The sequence below is a fragment of the Orcinus orca genome, chromosome 2, assembly GCF_937001465.1.
Source record: "Orcinus orca chromosome 2, mOrcOrc1.1, whole genome shotgun sequence".
Lineage (NCBI taxonomy): Eukaryota > Metazoa > Chordata > Mammalia > Artiodactyla > Delphinidae > Orcinus > Orcinus orca.
In genome coordinates, this window is record NC_064560.1 from 4306544 (window position 1) to 4326521 (window position 19978).

General features: G+C 42.3%; 1 protein-coding gene across 1 annotated transcript in view; it reads right to left on the minus strand.

The window, feature by feature from the left end:
• CACNB2 (calcium voltage-gated channel auxiliary subunit beta 2) overlaps positions 1–8360 on the minus strand; it is a 405285-nt gene extending 396925 nt beyond the window's left edge. Inside the window, exon 1 of the mRNA XM_049706555.1 lies at positions 8105–8360. Coding sequence (XP_049562512.1) covers positions 8105–8218 — 114 coding nt within the window. The 5' untranslated portion in view covers positions 8219–8360. The remainder of the gene's footprint in view (positions 1–8104) is intronic.
• Positions 8361–19978: the final 11618 nt, after the last annotated feature.

Below are 19978 nucleotides of genomic sequence, written 5' to 3' on the forward strand. Positions count from 1 at the left end.
AGGCATGGATAAAGTTATTGAGAAAATTACACATTAAAATATAAGTGAAAAATAGCTCAACACCGAGCTTTCCAGATAAATATACACAGGCGGGAATCCTACTATAGCTGACCTTAAAAATGGGGATATTGGGCTTCCCTGGTGGCGCAGTGGTTGAGAGTCCGCCTGCCGATGCAGGGGACGCGGGTTTGTGCCCCGGTCCGGGAAGATCCCACATGCCGCGGAGCGGCTGGGCCCGTGAGCCATGGCCGCTGAGCCTGCGCGTCCGGAGCCTGTGCTCCGCAACGGGAGAGGCCACAGCAGTGAGAGGCCCGCGTACCGCAAAAAAAAAAAAAAAAAAAAAGGGGGATATTAAGGCTTGCCTCCCAGGGTGGTTTTAGGTATTAAATGAAGGAATGTATTTATAGCATTTAGTATAAGACCTAGCACACGGTAAGGACTCAATATTTTAAAAAGTGATACCCACATAAGAGTGAGAAGAGTGGAGAAAAACTGGGCTAAAATGTATAACGTGTTTAGAGGGATTAGGCCCACAGAGACTTCATTAGATGATCAGAATTTACAAGTTTGCTTTTTTGAAAAGCACCATGTCCAGGTTTTACAAATGAGACTTTTGTTATATTTTATACATTCATATGGTTTTCATTAAAATGGAAATATTTTATAAACCATAATATACGTAGCACTTAGGCAAGCCGAAATCTCTTACAAACATTTGTGTTGTGAGCAATTTAGATGAATTTGCACTCAGTGAGGGGGTGGTATAATTTTAAAGCAAAAATTTGTCTTAAATATGTTTGTTGTCTTCCAAGTATCGAAGCGATTTATATAATACAAATGTGTTTCCATGGCCTTTAATTAACTCGGCTTCATAAAAGGAAAGACAATCTAGGCTGGGCTTTCATAATACAAGGTTCTCTTCACGTAACAGCACATTCTTCTTCTGTAAACATTATTCCGTAAACTGTTGAAAAATAACATTCTTTCAACAATGGTCTTCCTTTTCCAATTTTTACAGAAAGGTTTAGACAAATGTGTCTTCCAAGGCCTACAACGTTTAAAGTCTGAAAGTTTCCTTAAAATTAAAAGAAACCTTTTTTCTATTATTCCATATGGAAAAATACTTATTACCTTGAAAGCATTTTCAAGGCCTAACATGTTTCCTTGGGGGAAGGTGAGAGCAAATCTGTGTCAAATACACTATGTACCTTCACTCGGAGCATAAATTATTTTTGAGAACAAAGACGAAATATTCTCTCATCCCAATATCCCCGTGTCCTTCCAGCATCATTTGGCCATGGATGGAAAAAGCTTCTTTGAAATTCCATCATTATCATTTATTTCGGATTTTTAATGATAAGTATGTTTTTACTATTCAGCTGCTTTGGAGTATAAACTTTTTCATGGCTGCTGACATTGCCCGGCAGGCACTGTGAGAACCACACAATATTTAAGACAGCCAGTCCCAGGGGAGGCTGCAGTTCTCTGCAAAAAAATGAGACACATTTAAAAAGTCACTTTAATTTTTCCAGGCCCCTGGGAACACTGTTCACAAACGTGGTTTCAGGTGCACTTAGCTACCAACGCAATGTGTCTACATTGGTTATTACAGGTTTCAACTGTACTAAGAAACAGGTTTCAACCGTACTAAGAAACAGAAAAAATGATGGCATACTGAATTGCACACAAACTGGTGATAGTTTTGAGAAAAAATATCTTGTTCTTCAATCACTGAAATGCAGGAGGGATGATTTATTCAAAGTGTTTCTGCTTAACAGTGTTAAAGCAAATTCCTATTCATTATATATATTTATTTAAAACCAAAATAGATATGCTTAATTACACCTCTATTCTATTTACTAATTTCAGCAGTAATTTCTCTCTTATAGTCTCCTTTTTTAAAAAAAGTTTAACTGTCAAAAATGACACCTCAATGACTAGTTACTTTTTATAACAATATCCAGGATCAAGAAGAAGCAAAGTTAAAGCAACTTTTGCAAACTTAATAGTCCATTTTTATGTACTTTAAAAAAGGCTGGTGAAAATTTATACCACCATTACCAAATGAAGTTGCCTTTAATTCCATGCATATTTAAAATCAAGTCCATCTGACTAAAATGACTTGTGTATTGGTTATTCAAAATTCTGGAAAATAAGGACCAGAATGTTTCATACGAAGGAATTTTTTTTAAAAAAGGGAAGCCCAACCCTCACCCAAATAATAAAAGACAGGAAAGATTAAGTATTCAAATATTTAGTTGCCTAAATGGGGAAAAGAAGTATAGTTTTCTTAATTGGCTACTTCAAATGCCGCTACTTTTATGACTAATGGGGTTTCTAAAATTTCTTTTTAACAACACTAAGTATATAAACATCTGATATATGAAACAATTAATAATTAGAGCCAGAGTTTCAGGAAGTAAAAGGAAGAAGAGACAGGGGGTATGTCCGGAGGGCTAAGTGTACCCCATAATACTCTCCATGATGTATGCAGACCCCTACATCCTTATGGAACACAGTCTGAAAAGTCACTGATTCCCACTCAATTGCCTCTTGGTTATACACAGCTTAATTAAAAAAACCAGTGAAGTCACCACAGCAAATAGGAAAAAAGAAAACCATACGTTTGAATTCCTTTACTCCTCCTAAAACATCAGCCAAATTCAGTAAGATTTCAGAAACCAGAAAGAAATGGCCACAAATATATAAATGACTTATTAAAAAGATCTCCACCATTCATTCGGATGTTAATATCAGTTTCATGTGAATGACTGTCTTCTTTGACACTAAATACTTTTCAAATTGGACTGTAATCTTAAAAATCAGCAAATAAATGGCCACACTTCCACAGGTGGTTGAAATCTAATTTCTGTATGACTGAAGTAGACGGTAACAGTTAATTACAGAAGCTGCCAGTTAAGTGGAGACTTCAGCCCAGCCTTGCACACAAAGTTGGCTTGGCAGCCCCTGGGGGCAGCTTTAAAAATGTCGCTTCTGTGGTTGATGAATAAGGTGACAGTTCTACCTATGAATTGCTCCCCGTGAGCAAAATGCTGATGCCTGAAATTAATTTCTATCCCTCTTGATCAGCATTCATTGATATTTATCCCTTCGAACTGCAGACTTTCCTCATTTTAGAGTCGGAAGCGAAGGAAGCCGAAAGTAACTGGAGAGGAATATGGAGAGGAATCAGACATGAAATGTCCTCATCTGTCAACAGTTTAGCGTGAATGAGGCTGTCAGATCTTTCACTAGGGGAGAAGTCACTGAGAGTCTTTCCCTAGAAAGAGGGGAATCAAGTTCTCTATATGGATCAGTTTACACAAAAGCAGAAAGGACTCAAGAAGCAGCATAAACAGCGCTCTTTTGGGGGTCTTGCAGGTAGAGAAGGGAGGCGGGACGAGGCCAGGGCAGGAGATGCCCAGGGCCAAGCTTGCCTTCTTCACAATCTATACCTCCAGCCAATTTTGGAAAGAATTCTAAGACAGACCCAGTCACTTAATTAAGGTGTCATCATTAACCCGAACTCCCTGTTACTGTGAAAGTCCGTGTGTGCCACAGACTCTTGGTAGGATAGAGACATGTCCCCATGGTCACAGAACCAAAGAGGGCCACCCGCTACCCACCCCCCTCAGGGTTAACATATTTTGCTCAGTTTCTCTTGAAAGGACCGAGGCTACAGACTGCATAATTCAGTGCAATCAGGTAGAGCAACAGGTAAACTAATTCTTCACACAAAAGGAAAGACAAAAAGAATGGGAACATAAAACCACATGGCTAACTCAACCTCCAATCACTCAAATCATCAGATATTATGTCTCACATTTTAAAACACACTCAGAAATTCTGATGAGCAGGTTTTAAAATTTCTCCCGGGCAGCATCAGAGCAAAATCCCACTGAAGGGGCAAGTGATGGGGGTCAGGAGAAAAGGGGGCAGCAAAACATAAAGCCCAGTACCCACGTGCACTATGCTGAGAGACCTCAAAGACTGAAGTGGACCTGGAAGTGTCTGGCAAAGTTTCTGGAAAGTGGTATTGACCTGGGGGGAAGGGCTGCCGCTCTTTTCAGATAAAGCACCGCCTGGCTCCACGATTCAGGCCGCTGCCAGGAGCAAAGCAAACAGGCCGTCTGCTTACTGCCTGTTCACCTCCAGGTGCGATGGCAGGTGGTGGTTACCATCTCTTTAAGGCCTGAAGTGCTGAGCTACCGCTCTCCTTCTCACTCTTTTCCTCCTCTGCCGCCATCCTAGACTCAGTTCCCTTCACCCGGATTTTGCATACACCCAGCCTCCATCCAGATCTGGCCAACTCCCTGGAGAATTCCCAGGGCTGTACTTTAGACTAACGCTGTCCATTAGAAATCGAAGTCATATACATAAGAGGAATTTTGTAGTAGCGCTGTGAAAAGGCAACAGGTCAGATGAACTGGAATAGTGTATTTGACTTAACCTAATATATCAAAAATATTACCCTTGTGACGCACAGTGGATGTAAGTGTACTAATGACATGCAGAATGATATTCTTTGTTTCCTATGAAGTCTCTGAAATCTGTATTGTATATTTTTAGTTTACCTGCATTTTTAGTTGATCTGTAATCTGTGTACTTATTTTACCTGTATTTTTCTCTATTTTAAAATGTGTATTTTATATTTACAGCACATCTCAGTTCAGACTAGCCACATTTCGAGTGCTCAGAAACCACGTGTGACGAGTGGCTACCATGGTGGACAGTACAGATTTGGAGGGACAGCGTTCAGTTAGCACCTCGACTTTGGAGGCAGACTGTGTCCACGTTTGCACTGAAACTGTTCAGCAGGTTACCTAAAAAAGGGATGCAATGTGTTTAGACCTGAACTTTCCGGACTTTGCAGTTAGATTGTCACTCACTTCTCATGTAGGAAATAGATCTATTTTGTTTATGACCGTGTGCTGGGGGGAAGGGGTTGGAGTATATGAGGGTGCCCCCTCCCTAGGCAGGATTTGTGACATAAAAAAGAACAATGGGCAGTCTGGGAAGCTCCAGCTTTTGCTTTGCTCATACAGGACTCCCAATGTACTCCAGAGGTGAAAGAGAAAGGATTCTTAAAACCCATGATTGCTGAGAGACACTGTCTGCAAATGAACATTCCATTTCTCAGGAGAATTACTATGACTTGGTGTCACAAAACAGAGAGATGCTCCAGAGACAGCCTTTTCTTCTCAGGCCGTTTTACTGCTGGCCTGGCCTGCCCAGAGACATGGAAGACGTGCCTTGCCAAGTTTTCACTGCGCTGCGATGTCATGAGTTATGAGATCTCAAATAAACAAGGCAATGTTTCCCCCAAATAATGGCTGTGATACGAACACGATTCAAGGAAGATTGCTTTCATTTTTGGAAGGTAGAGAGAGCAAGGAGATGGACGCTGATGCAGCTGAATATTTATACCTCTTACCCGCTTCTAATATGCATTCCTCCCTCCCTCTCTCATTCCATCACTTGCCATTCCTGTGGCCTGGGTCTCTGGAATGCGTCCATCTGTAGTTCTGTCCTATCTATTATCGTTTCTCTCTTTTCAGTTTAGACCTTATTACCTCTTGTCCAAACTGTTACATCAATCTCCGTTCTGGCAGCTCCACCTCTAGACTCCCAAGACCCCAAAGCACCTTACAGAACACTCCCAGGAGAATCTTCCCAGTGAGCTCTTATACTGCGCCTTCCCTGAACCTCTTCCAAGGTTCTCTGTTTTTCAATACATTGCAGGTTCCAAAGCCTCCAAGATGTGGCCTCAAATTGCCACAAACTGTCAGACTTCTGCTTGATTATGCCCAATCTGTACCTGTCCACGCTCTTTCCAAACTAGGGATTACAAACGTATCAGGCTTCTAACTGCTGTGACTTGGTGTCCTGAATAGCTCCTTACCATCTCTCTGAAAGTCTGTTGAAATCTGACCCATCCTTCAAACCCCTTCTCAAATGCCGCTTCTTGCATGAAGCCCTTACAGATTACTCCAAATGGAGTACTTGTGTTCTCGACTCCTTTGCAACCATCTAAGATTCAGTACTTCTCTTAGCGTCCCATGCTGTACGACTGTCATCACTTTGTCACCCTTGCACCTACTGGAAACTACGTTCCTTGGAGGCAGAAAGTGTGTCTTCTCGTATCTGAATCATTTCCGTGTGGCAGCTGCATCACAAATACTTGTTGCCTTACGTTTAACTACATAAATCACAAAGTAAATTAGTATCTCTTATCTGAATGCAGTCATGCTTTCTGTCTGCCCTAACTTTGATCTCCAGGAATTCAGGAACTCTATTTTTATCCTAAGAATAAAAACTCAAAACAAAACAAAACAAAACCCCAAAAAACCCTTGAAGGAAGATCAAAGAGAAAAGCGGGTTTAAAAGTCCTTTCCTCTATCAGTATTCAAGACCTTCATCCTAGAATAACAGAAGTCCCCGAGTACACTTCTCTCTCTCTCACGTAACCTGGTGAGTATCTAGATAAAATCAGGAGTCTAGAACAAACGTGACAGGGGTTGGTAAGAATTCAGGTCCCCTGGCAGAGGCTAGATGGAAATGTCGGTGGTTAGTTACATGCCCCCGCTGGGCTTGCGCAGCCAAACAGCCCGAGGCTGACTAAAATCTAGCTGTTTTACCTCTAGGAAAGAAAGGAATTCCTCTATGAAAGACATGGATTTCTGACGATACAAGTGATTGCCTTCTACATTTTTCCTCCGTCCCAAATCCAAATGAATGATGTGTTTTAAGTCTGCACTCTTAACTCCCAGTGGTAAAAGGAAGTTCAACAAAGCTCCAAGATCATGCCACCAGAACCAACATTATTAAGTGTCAACATAGCTATAGCAGTCTATTTCTACCACCTATCAAAGCAACAAAGCAGCAAAACACTTTATCATCACTGTGGCCCACTCCTGCCCCCGTAACTACAGTAAAGAAGACGAACACGCTCTCTCGAGCATATACAAATATAAAATATATAAATTACGTATTTAGAAATTTTACATAAACATAAAGCTACATAATCTTCCCACATTTTCCAACCTAGCAAACGGAGGCTTGAAATCAACAAGGCAATATCACTAAGCAAAGAAGACACACTTCTCCAAAAAGTGATGCCTGAAAGGTAACCGTGACCTCTTCACCGCGACTCGCCAAGCAGCCCACCGTTAGGAGTCTCAAGTCTTGTTTCCCTGCTAGGATAGAAGTTGAGAGACTCCTTACCGCTGAGAACTGGAGGCGTCTGTAATCCAAACGGTACCTGCCAAAGCCTTCCGTAAAAGCCACCTTATCCGTGCCCAGCGCCTGCAACTGACATCTCCTATTTCACGACGAGCAGCAAACCGGAATCTCCCCAGAAACCGCTAATACTGAAAGTGGTCCCGGAGCTCCCCGAGACGGCTCACATTTCAGGGCCAAGGGAAAAATGAAAACTTTCCCGTCCCCAGCGCGCTCTCTTCGGCAGGGGCCGAGGGGTCCAGGCAAGCCTTGGCCAGGGCCACGAGGGGAGCGGAGCCGGCCGCGCGGCGCAACGCCCAGGTGCCGAGGCGGGTCACGGGGGAGGCAGGGGCGGAGCGTCCCCTCCCACGCCCCCCACTCCCACCCCGGCTCAGAGCCGGTCCGGCGGGGTCGGCGTCGGAGCGGAGCTGCGGAAGCCGAGCCCCTCCCGGCCCCCGCCCCGCACTCACGATCTTGAGCAGGTCCAGTCCGCTCGCCTGGTCCATGGCTCTCCATGTGCCTCTCCCGGGAAGGGGCGACGAGGGCTGTCCGCGGCAGCCTCCGAGGACCCCGAGGTCTCCCCCGCCCCTTCCCTCCCTCGGGCTTCGGGGAAGCCGAGGAAAATGGAAGCCGGAGAAGAGCCCGGGGCGCGGGGGGGGGGGGGGGGGGGCGGGGGGAACGGGAGGCGGAGAGGGGCAGGGGCGCCGGCGCCCGCAGGGGAGAAGGGGGTGGCCACGCGCGGGGGGAGGAGAAGGCGGCGGAGGGGGAGACCCAGGCCGGAGCGAGCGGCCGGGCGAGGGATCCGGGCAGAGGCGGCGCCGGGAGAGACGGAGCTCGGCGCCCGGGCGACTCACAAAGAAAGGGGCGGGCGCGGCGATCTCGCTACCTGTGCGGCCGCTCCGAGCGCCCCCGCGGGAGCCGCGTTCTCCGGCAGGTCCATCGGGATCTCTTGCGCCACCGCCGCTGTGGGAGGCGACTTGGACAGGTCGCTCTGGACCATTGGCGAACGGTCGGCCGGGAGCCAGCAGCCGGCCCCCGGCGGCGGGTCCCCTCCTCCGTTCCCCGCCCCCCGCTGCAGGGGCCGCCCGGGGCTCGCGGCGCTCAGGGCGCGGGGCGCGGCCGGGCCAGGTTGCGAGCGAGGCGCGGGGCAGCCGGGCGGCGGGGGGCGCGGGCAGGGCGAGCGCCGAGCGGGCACTGGAGCCGCCGGCGCTGGGGCAGGTCCTCGCCGAGAGGGAGGGCGCTCCGGCCGCGCGAGCCCAGGGGGAGGCGCGTCGGCCGGCGAGAGTGACAGGCCACCGAAAGGCCGAAAAGTTGCCCGCGGGAGGCGCGGGCCGGCGGGGCCCCGGCGCAGCCGCTGCGCGTCGCCGTGGCACGCGCGCTGGAAAGTTTTCAAAGCCGCGAAAGCCAGGCCTCGCTCCCGGGGGCTTCCTTTCTCCGGCGGCCGAGCTCCAGCCCCTCCGCGCCCCACGAGCCCGCGGGCGGGAACAGGTCGCTCGCCTCGGAGACGCGGGAGGCTCCTCTCCGCCCCTGCACGCCCGAAATCTGTCAAGGCCTCGCGCGGCCCCGGGGAGCAAGTGTCTACTGAGGACCTCCCATCCCCATCGACCGCTGGAGCCCCTGGACGGCGGCAGTGACGAGGAGCCAGCAGAGAAACGCCGCCGGTGACCCGAGGATTGCGGCCCCGCCCGAATCTGCAGCTGGCCTGGGCTCCTGGGTCCAAATCGACCCACTTCCAAATCCGAAGTTTTCCCTTTATGGCTCCGGGTTGGCTTCATCTTTGCCAACTGCTTCTTCCCTCTTTCTGTAGAGTTGAGAAGTCTTAATATCCCATTTTGGACGTGTAAGCATTTCCTTAGGATTCTGAACTCTTGATAAGAGAGTAGCAGCCGTAGCAAGAATGTTTCCTTTACGGCATAACGTTCAGCTATTCCTAATAAGACGTATTTTTTGTATTACAGGGTAGCTCGTATTTCAACAACTTTTACTACAGTGGAACTTTCTGTAGAACAAGTTTTCCCGGCATCAGTGTGGTTTTTGTAACAATTGAATGTAGACAGTTCTGGATACTGAAATATACATACGGAAATTTACTACCATAGGTTTCAGCTGCGTTTTATACTTTGCCATGGTGTATTAAATTATTATGGGATACAGTCCTTGTTCTTCTCAAAGATAAATGCATCCACCTCCATCATACAGTGATTTGAGTCAGGCTTAAAGAACAGGTGTTGGTTAGGCATATCCAAAATGTCATTGATTTTCTTAATCTTCGGGGTTAAAATTGTCATTTTTATTTAAGTGTGACTGAAGGTTCAAAAACAAACTCACAGAACAAGAGACTAGATGTGTGGTTACCAGAGGGCTAGCTGAAGTCAGTCAAAGGTGAAAACTCCCAGTTATAAGATATCTAAGTACTAGGGATGTAATGTACAACGTGATAAATGCAATGAACACTGCTGTCTGTTGTTATATACGAAAGTTGTCGGGAGGGTAAATCCTAAGAGTTCTCATCACAAGGAAAATTTTTTTCCTGTTTTTTAAATTTTGTATCTATACGAGATGATGGATGTTCACTAAACTTATTGTGATAATCATTTCGTGGTGTATGTAAGTCGCATCATTATGCTGTACACCTTAAACTTATGCAGTGTTGTATTTCAATTAAATCGCAATAAAAATGGAAGAAAAATACAGACATACATACATACATATTTCCAAAACAGGGGGGAAAACCTGACTGAGTGTTAAACAGAAGCAGTGAAAAATTGGTTAACAACAACGACGATAATAGTAAAGTCACATTTTGAAAAGCAACAGACAGGGGAGCTGGAAAGCTGTTGTTTAGGATGTGGGTGGGTGGCCGGCCGGCCAGCCAGGGAAGGGGGCACCCTCTGCTTTGTAGCCATGGCTAGTAGCCTTCCCAAAACCTTGGCTAAGATTTGTTAAAAAAAAAAAAAAAAGCAATCAGCAGTGCTTTTGCATGTGTGTATATATATATGCATGTATGTACATACAAAAGTGGAAGAGACATTGTATTTAAAGTTTTGGAGTTATTATTTTAGTTCCACGATTTGCCGATGGCATCACTCTTCTAGGTCAGTTAATGAAACTTCAGTTTTCTTAAGAGAGTGTTTAAATCTCTCTGAAGAGCATTAAAGACTAGGGATAACATTAAATCTGGTTCTAGATTAGAGTGTAAGCTCTGTGTGGACAGGAGCCATGGTTATTCACCAGGGCACACTCAGAGTCTGGCCCGTTTCCCCTGAATTCTTTCAATATCCATTCAATCAAGCATATATCAAGCTTCCTCTGTTGCCACTGGATGAGCACAGACAACAAAACCCAGAAATCTTGGAGCTTAAAGTCTAGTTAGTAAGCACGTAGAAACCAATTAATACATTCTTGAATGAATGAATGACGGATGAATTCTAACACTTAAAAAATGCCAGGTTTGCTGAAACAGTGTTTCCCCATGACATGTTTGATTTCTCATAGTATACTTAAATATCTGTGCATTCGCTTTCAATTTACGACCATTTGGGAAGTTAAATTTTATCTTTCATCAGATTTTTTTTTACAGAGACCACAAAACAGCAAAACAACCTTGAAAATCATTTAAAATAATGCTTATACTTATAGCCAAGCCAAGTTTGAATTAAAGGTTCAAATGTGATAGAGTATATTTTATTCATTTCATTAATGTTTGATACTCAACTCTTTGTTTTTATGTTTCTCTCTGCCACTAGACAGAGTTCCTTGGGGACAGCCGATTGGGTCTTACTCATTTTATCATCCCCCATCCAGCATGGTGTCTGGCACTTAGATGGAGGCTGAAAACTCCTGTTGCACAAATGAATGAGTGAATGATTGAATGATCTGTCTTCACATGCCTTAAAACATAGCATATAACTTTGCAAGTTTTAACAAAGACATTTACCTAATCACTACTCCCCTGAAATGATTATATTAATTCTTTCCTTAATAACCTGCGCTCATTTAATTAGCCTGCATTGAGCAGTAACACAATACAATGTACCCATTCAGACTCTAGTCTGACTCGTAAAAGTTTTCAAGTAAAAAGTAACACAATGTTACCGCTACCTGAAAAAGGGAACAATGTCAGAATAAATACAGAGGGATAAATGCTTGGGAAACTTATGGTGGATGTTTTCTATTATGGTCAGTTTTGTTTGTAACCTACCTTGGCTTGGGCAGTACTTAAAAGCCACGGATAAAAGCTAAAATTTGATATGGAACGCCTAATTCTTTTCAATGTTAAAAGGTATGCAGATGCACCCCAGGAATAATGGATGTACAATCATCAGCAAAGGCATTTAAATGCAGATGACTAATTTGTTCAAGCTGTACGTGAACTCCGGTATGCTCATTAGTCTCTGTAATGGACAGGCATATTCTGGGCATTATTAATGTTCTAAAATGAGAACAGAGGCTGGTAAGAAACTTTGGCCAAGGAAGCCAGAAGTTTAAAAGAGTTGGGGTGTTTTTTTCCCCTGTAAGTAGAAGAACCAGTGATTATGATTACTTTACTTCTCCTCTCTTGCTTGTAGATTTGTGATTGTATTTAAGACCTTGGAGTAAGAGTTCTTTAGGACAGATATGCACCAGTGTGATTTCTTATCTTACTTAGTAAATCATTTTTCACCTCATTCACGGTTCTGGATCTCCACCATTATTAACAGCATTTTCATAAGGATATACCTGTATCAGCCACTGGCCTAACTTGGTATGATAATTCCACTAAGTTGTACATTTGCTTTTTGGAAATGTATGCTATAAAATGAATTCCCTGAATTACAGATTGTTATTTAAAAGTATATAAAGTAGCAATGACCTATATACAGTACCAAATGTAGAATGGATGGCTAGTGGGAATCTGCTGCCTAGCACAGGGAGATCTGCTCTGCGCCTTGTGACGACCTAGAGGGGTGGGATAGGGAGGGTGGGAGGGAGACGCAAGAGGGAGGAGATATGGGGATATAGGTATACATATAACTGATTCACTTTATTGTACAACAGAAACTAACATTGTAACAACATTGTAAAGCAATTATACTCGAATAAAGATGTGGGGAAAAAAAAGTATATAAAGATACAATCACATCCCGTGTAAGAGGGTTGTGTGTGTGCATGTGTATGGTGAATCTCAGTGTATACAACTGAGATACCGAAGTGGTCAAGGAGAGCTTAACTTCACTTCCAAAGTAAAGGCTTCACAGAAGTAATAAGATTTCATGAGTTCTTAAAATTACCCAGGAGACAGAGGTTTGGAATATCCAATACTGTATAGCACTTTTTAGCTTCTAAAGCACATTTATTTATTTATTTATTTATTTATTTATTTTTGTGGTACGTGGGCCTCTCACTGTTGTGGCCTCTCCCGTTGCGGAGCACAGGCTCCGGATGCGCAGGCTCAGCGGCCATGGCTCATGGGCCCAGCCGCTCCACAGCATGTGGGATCTTCCCGGACTGGGGTACGAACCCGTGTCCCCTGCATCGGCAGGCGGACCCTCAACCACTGCGCCACCAGGGAAGCCCAGCACATTCATTTATGATTTGACTGATTTCTCATCCAAATCATAACTATAACAACTGGTACTTTGGTTTACATACAAGGTGCCAGGCTCTGTGCTAAGGTTTTATGTATATCGTCTCATCTATGAAGTAGGTATTAGGACAGGTCACATTGCGGTAACAAATAAGCCCTATAGGTATTTAGTGGATTAGGGGATGAGAAGTGCATTCCTTTGATGTTGGGTAGCTGTTCGCCATCAGAAGGAGCTCTGCTTCATGCTGACATTTAGGAACCAAGTCCTGAGTTACGATCCACTGTTTTGAAAATGTGGCCATGGAACGTACATTGTGGAAGATGGTGGAGCTTGCAAATTTTTTATTGGCCAAGCTTGGAAGTGGTATAAATCTCTCCTACTTATTATGTTTTACTGGCTAAAATATCCCATGGAAAACCTACAAGCCAAGCTGAGAACCATAGTCCAGTCAGGTGCCTTAAGAAAAAAAAGAGAGTGAATTTTGACAAACAGCTAGCAAAGACTGACTTAACCAAGCACGAATAGCTGATGAGTGGCAGGACTTAAACACATGCCCAACTCTAAGACCTGTTTTGAGTTCAACACAGTTGCCTGTCTGGTGGACTTCAAAGAGCTCTGCACCCAGGTTAAGGCTGCATTTCTGGCTGGAGGGACAGATTTACATATTTCTATTGCTGGCGTACTGTGATGACTACATTCATGTACTTGCTAGAATTAGGCCTGCTGTGAATAGCAGAAACGATATTAATCCAAGTCATTGTGTGTGTGTGTGTGTGTGCGCGCGCGCGCACGCATGCATTATAATCTAGGGCAATAGAGATATTGGCATTGAACAATGTATGGCTTCTGTACTTATTGAATACACAGATTAGGCAACATATGGATAAATTATGATGAATATGAGTGAAAAATAATTTGGGAAGAACTTGAAAAGATCAGGGGAAAATGTTCCAGGCAAAAAGAATAGAGAATACAAAGATGGAAGGTGAAGAAATCCAGTACAGCCAGAAAATAGGGTTGGGAGGTGAGGGGGCAGGCAGATAACAATAATGAAAAATATGTCATTGACTCTTTTGCTCTCCTATGGCCCCATTCTTTTGACAAGAACGCCTCATTTCTAAGCAAAGCCTTTGGCCTCTCCTGCCTTTGCTTTTCACTTCTTTATGGGAGGCACACACACGTATGTTCATGTGTCGTAGGACTATAGAAAATGAGACCTGCTCTATCAAGAAAAGCATCTGAATTTACGCATTCACAGTAGTCATCTTCTTTGTAGCTGAGATTGCTAGCTGCCCACACCTCCTTTTTATGGAACCCCTGTTTTTAGCTGGACACATTCGCACCTGGAGTAAAAGACTATATACAGTACTTCCTAGTCTCTCTAGCAGCTACATGCAACTATGGGGCTGCATTCTGTTGACCGTGAGCAAAGTGGGTGAAGAATTTCTGGGATGTACCCATAAAAGGGAGAGAAGTGCTTTCATTTCCTTTCTTTTCCTGCTGACCAGATTGTGGATATATTGGTTAAACCATGAGCGGACGTTTTAGACAGGGAGGCCATAGGAAAGCCACTTGTTGAGGTTGAATGAGCATAAAAAAAGCACCGGGGCCATTGATGGTACCATAACACCACCACACCAGCTCTGGATTGCCTACTTTCAGACTTCTTTTAAGTGAGGCAGAGAGAAGCATTTATATTGCTTAAGCTTCTCTTACTTTAGGTTTTTTTTTAGATAAATCCTACCAAACCTAACCAAACCTAGTAACCATTTCATTACTCAAAACATTTTGTTTCTTTTTAAATTAACTTTCTTGAATGAAATAATGCCATTTGCAGCAACACGGATGGACCTAGAGATCATCATACTAAGTGAAGTAAGACAGAGAAAAATATTATATGATATCACTTATGTGTGGAATCTAAAAAAAAATGATACAAATGAACTTATTTACAAAACAGAAATAGACTCACAGACATAGAAAAACAAACTTATGGTTACCAAAGGGAAGGTAAAAAGGTGGGGGGGAAGGGATATATCAGGAATTTGCGATTGACATATACACACTACTATATGTAAAGTAGATAAAGAACAAGGACCCACTGTATAGCACAGGGAACTCTACTCAATATTTTATAATAACCCATATGGAAAAAGAATCTGTAAAAGAATATATATATATATATATATACACACACACACACACATATATGTATCTGAATCACTTTGCTGTACACCTGAAACTACCACAGCATGATAAATCAACTATACTTCCATTTTAAAAAATTAAATTAACTTTCTTAAGGTATAATTTATCTTAACTTAATTTTTAGATTACGGGAACACCGGCTTCATAAAGTGAGGGCAGGTGTTGGGAAGTGTTTCCTCCTGTTCTATTTTTGGGAGGAGTTTCTATAGAATTAGTAATACTTTTCTTATAAATATTTGTAAGAATTCACCAGTGGGTCAGGAGTTTTCTTTGTGGGAAAGCGTTTAAGTGTCAGTTCAATTTCTTTAATTGATATGGGACCATGCAGGTTTTTTATTTCTTCTTAAACTTTGATAGTTGGTGTTTTTCAAAGAATTTATCCATTTCATTTTAGTTATCAGTTTTATTGGCATAAAGATGTTATTCACATTTTCTCATTATCCTTTGAATGTTTGTGGGATCTATAAGGACACTTCCTTTTTGTTCCTGATATTAACAAGTTCTGCATCCTTTCTTCTTCTCTTGATTAGTCTGACTTGGGGTTTTTAAATTTTATTGATCTTTTCTACAAGCCAGCTTTATGTTTCATTGATTTTCTTAATTGTTTTTATGTTCTCTATTTTTAAAAAAAATTTCTTCTCTTATATTTATTATTTCCTTCCTTCTGATTGCTTCGGGTTTACTTTTTTCTCTTCTTTTTTTCCTAGTTTCTTAAGGTGGAAGTTTAGATCATTCTTTTTATATATGGTAAAAATACATATTTTATATCTGTTCTAATTGAATCATTTGACAGTATACATTTCCCTTTAAGCACCAGTTTACCTGCATCCACAAATTTTGACTTGTATTTTTCTTTTCATGTGAATCAAAATATTTTCTAACTTCTTGGGTGATTTCCTATTTCACCCATGGGTTATGTACCAGTGAGTTTTTAAAGTTCTAAATGTATGGGAGACTTTCTAGATATTTTTCTGCTTTTAATTTATACTTTAATTCCACTTTAATCAGAGAATATACTTTCAATCATTTTAATTTTAATGAAATTTGCTTTAGGTTCAAAAATCATCTACTCGGTGAGTTTTTTTGTGTATATGTGAAAATAAGTTGTATTCTGCTGTTGTCGGGTAGAATGTTAGATAAATGTAAATTAGATCAAGCTGCTTGCAGTGCTTTTCAGTTATTCCATATTTGTACCGATTTATTTTTTGTCTACGTATTCTATCAATTAATGAAAAGGCGTGTTGGGCTTCCCTGGTGGTGCAGTGTTTGAGAATCTGCCTGCCAATGCAGGGGACACGGGTTCGATCCCTGGTCAGGGAAGATCCCACATGCTGCAGAGCAACAAAGCCCGTGAGCCGCAACTACTGAAGCCCGCGCGCCTAGAGCCTGTGCTCCGCAACAAGAGAAGCCACCACAGTGAGAAGCCCCTGCACCGCAATGAAGAGCAGTCCCCGCTCGCAGCAACTAGAGAAAGCCCACGCGCAGCAACGAAGACCCAACGCAGCCAAAAATAAATAAATAAAATAAAATAATTTTTTTTAATTAAAAAAAAACAAAAGGAGTGTTGAAGTCTACAAGTATAATTTTGGATTTTTTTAAATTAACTTTTTTTCTTTTTTTCAAAAATTTTTTTTACTGTGGTAAAATACATATTACATGAAATTTACCATCGTGACCATTTTTAAGTGCATAGCTCAGCGGCATTAAGCACATTCATGCTGTTGTGCAACGTCAACACTCTCCCCACTTCAGACCTTTCCCATCTTCCCAAACTGAAACCCTATACCCACTAAACAGTAACTCTCCATCCTCGCCTCCCCTACTCCTTGGCAACCACCATCCTACTTTCTGTCTCAGTGAATTGGACTACTCTACATACCTCATGTAAGCGCAATCATACAGGCTTTGTCCTTTGTGTCTGGTTCATGTCACTTAGCATAATGTCCTCAAAGTTCATTGTACCATGCGTCCACACTTCCTGCCATTTTAAGGCTGAATAGTATTTCACTGTATGTCTCCACTACAGCTTGTTTATCTGTTCATCTGTCAATGGACACTTGAGTTGTTCCCACATTTTAGCTCTTGTGAATAATGCTGCTATGAACAAGGATGTGGTTAATTCTTTTTTTTTTTTCAGGGCTTTTCTTTTCAACCACATGTCATTCACTTTCTAAACTCTATTTATTGTATGCTTAATGGTGAACAAAGAGATCCTGAGAAGTTCATCTGTTTCCACTTGTGGCTACATTTTGACATTTGGAATATTGGGTCTCTATGGAATGCTCACCTTCAGAAAGACTTTTCCCTGGGTATCACAGGATCTGTTTTATGTCAGTTTAGGAGAGGAATGAGTATTTTTTAATGGTACTCAGGAGCTTTTGATGGGTAGATGACCACCAACAAGTGGGATGAGTCAGTTCTGCAGGTGTTACAAGAAACCAACAAATTTCCTCTTAGGTCATTATTAAGTTGAAGTGATATATTTATAATATGATTAATTCTTAAGTATTTCATTTTATTTCCTTGATGCTAGTATAATTAGAGTTGTTTTCTCAATTTCCTTTTCAGAATGTTCATTGTTAGTGTATAGAAATACAACTGATTTTTGTGTGTTGTCTTTTTATCCTGATAATTTACTGAATTTGTTTACTAGTTCTAACAGTCTTTCTGTGGAACCTTTAGGGTTTTAGACATATACAATTATATCATCTGTGAATAGAGATAATTTTACTTCTTCTTTTCTAATTTGTATGTCTTTTATTTCTTTTTCTTGCCTAACTGCTCTGGCTAGGACTTCCAGTACCTTGCTGAATGGAAGTGGTGAAAGCAGTCTTTCACCATTAAATAGGATGTTGTTGTGGGTTTTTCATATATATCTTTTATTATGTTAATGTAGGTTGTTGAGTGCTTTTATCATGAAAAAGTGTTGAATTTTGTCAAGTGTTTTCTCTGCATCAATTGAGATGGTCAGGTGGTTTTTTTTCTCATTCCTTATGGTAATGCGGTGTATTACATTGATTGATTTTCATATTTTCTTATTCCCTGCATTTCAGGAATAAATCTCACTTGGTGTACAATCCTCTTAGTATACTGTTGAATTCAGGTTGTTAGGTTTTTTTTTTTTTGCGGTACACGGGCCTCTCACTGCTGGGGCCCCTCCCGTTGCGGAGCACAGGCTCCGGACGCGCAGGCTCAGCGGCCATGGCTCACGGGCCCAGCCGCTCCGTGGCATGCGGGATCTTCCCGGACCGGGGCATGAACCCGTGTCCCCTGCTTCAGCAGGCGGACTCTCAACCACTACGCCACCAGGAAAGCCCTACTGGTAGCTCTTTTGCACTTGGTAAATATAATCTTCAACCTCTAACATTCCTGCTGAGGAAAAACATTCATTTGGCCTTAGGATATGGTAATGAAAACATTTTTAAAAAGTTCTGAGATAAAGTCATATTTTTCTCTTGAACACAGATAAACACTTTGTTCACTGCTCTTTCACCACTCCCACCCGACATCACTCCTTTCAATATTTCTCTCCTCCCTTCATTCTTTCCTGGCTCACTCTTGGCCTTTCCAGCCAGAAATAAACACATCTCAGAGAGCAAACCAAGCTTTCCTTCCTCTGGTTCTCTTCTAGGTCCATGAACAGGTACTCTCTGGACCTCTGCATAGAGTAGCTCGTTTTAACACTCCTAGCTTGTCATATTATCAAACTGAGGAAGGTCTTTTGAATACTGCCCTCCACAGTGGTCCATTAGCACCATTTAAGATGTGCCTACCTTGTGTGGGGTGTTACTTCTCACCTCAACAGACTAATTGCTCCAGGGGAAAAGTGCTATAGAGCTGTCCTAGCCAATTCAGTAGCCCCTAGTCTAGTGAGTCCTTGAAAGGTAACTACGGCCACCTTTAAACCTTTTTAAACCAAAGCAATGTATCCCCAAAAGACTAAAATATCTTATAAATAATTGTATATTGACTCTATGCTGAAATGATCTATGTTGAGTATGTTGTGTTAAATACAATAGATGTTATGGTATTAAAATAATTCAAATTAACTATTCAAATCAATCTTACCGGCTTCTTTTTACTTCTGAAATATAACTACCAAAAAAAAAAAAAAACTTGAATTGCTTCTGTCATTACGTACGTGGCTTGCATCACATTTCTGCCAGACAGTGCTGTCAGAGGATTGTGGATTACCTGCTTGGATTCCCTAAGAAAAGCAAAGATTCTTGAACTCTAAGTTATAGTCTATTACCGCTGTTATTTTTTTTTCCATTGGGATGAACCTCTTAGTATACACAGGAAGTGGGTTTTTTTTTTTCTATTGTGGTAAAATATAGAGAGCATATAATTTATCACTTTAAATATTTTTAAGTGTACAGTTCAGGGGCATTAAGTACATTCACACTGCTGTGCAGCCATCAACATTATCCGTCTCCAGAACTTTTTTCATCTCCCTAGACTGAATCTCCGTACTCAGTAAACAATAACACCCTATTCTCCCCTCCCCCGGCTCCTTGGCAGCCGCCATTCTACTTTCTGTCTCTATGAATTGACTCCTCTAGGTAGCTTACATTAGTGGAATTATACAGTATTTGTCCTTTTGTGACTGGCGTATTTCACTTAGCATAATACCTTCAAGGCTCAACCAGGTCAGAGTTTCCTTCTTTTTTAACACTGAATAATATTCCATTGTTTGCATCGACTACGTTTATCCATTTATCCACCAATGGACACGTGGCTTGCTTTCACCTTGTGCTATCGTGAATCATGCTGCTGTGAACATGGGTGTACAGATACCTCTTTGAGTCCTTGCTTTTAGTTCTTTTGTGTATATACCCAGAAGTGGAGTTGCTGGATCATATAGTAATTGCATTTTTAATTTTGGGGGGGGACTGCTGTACTGTTTTCCATAGTGGCTGCACCAATTTACATTCTCACCAACGGTGCACAGAGCTTCCAATCTTTCCACATCCTCACAAGCACTT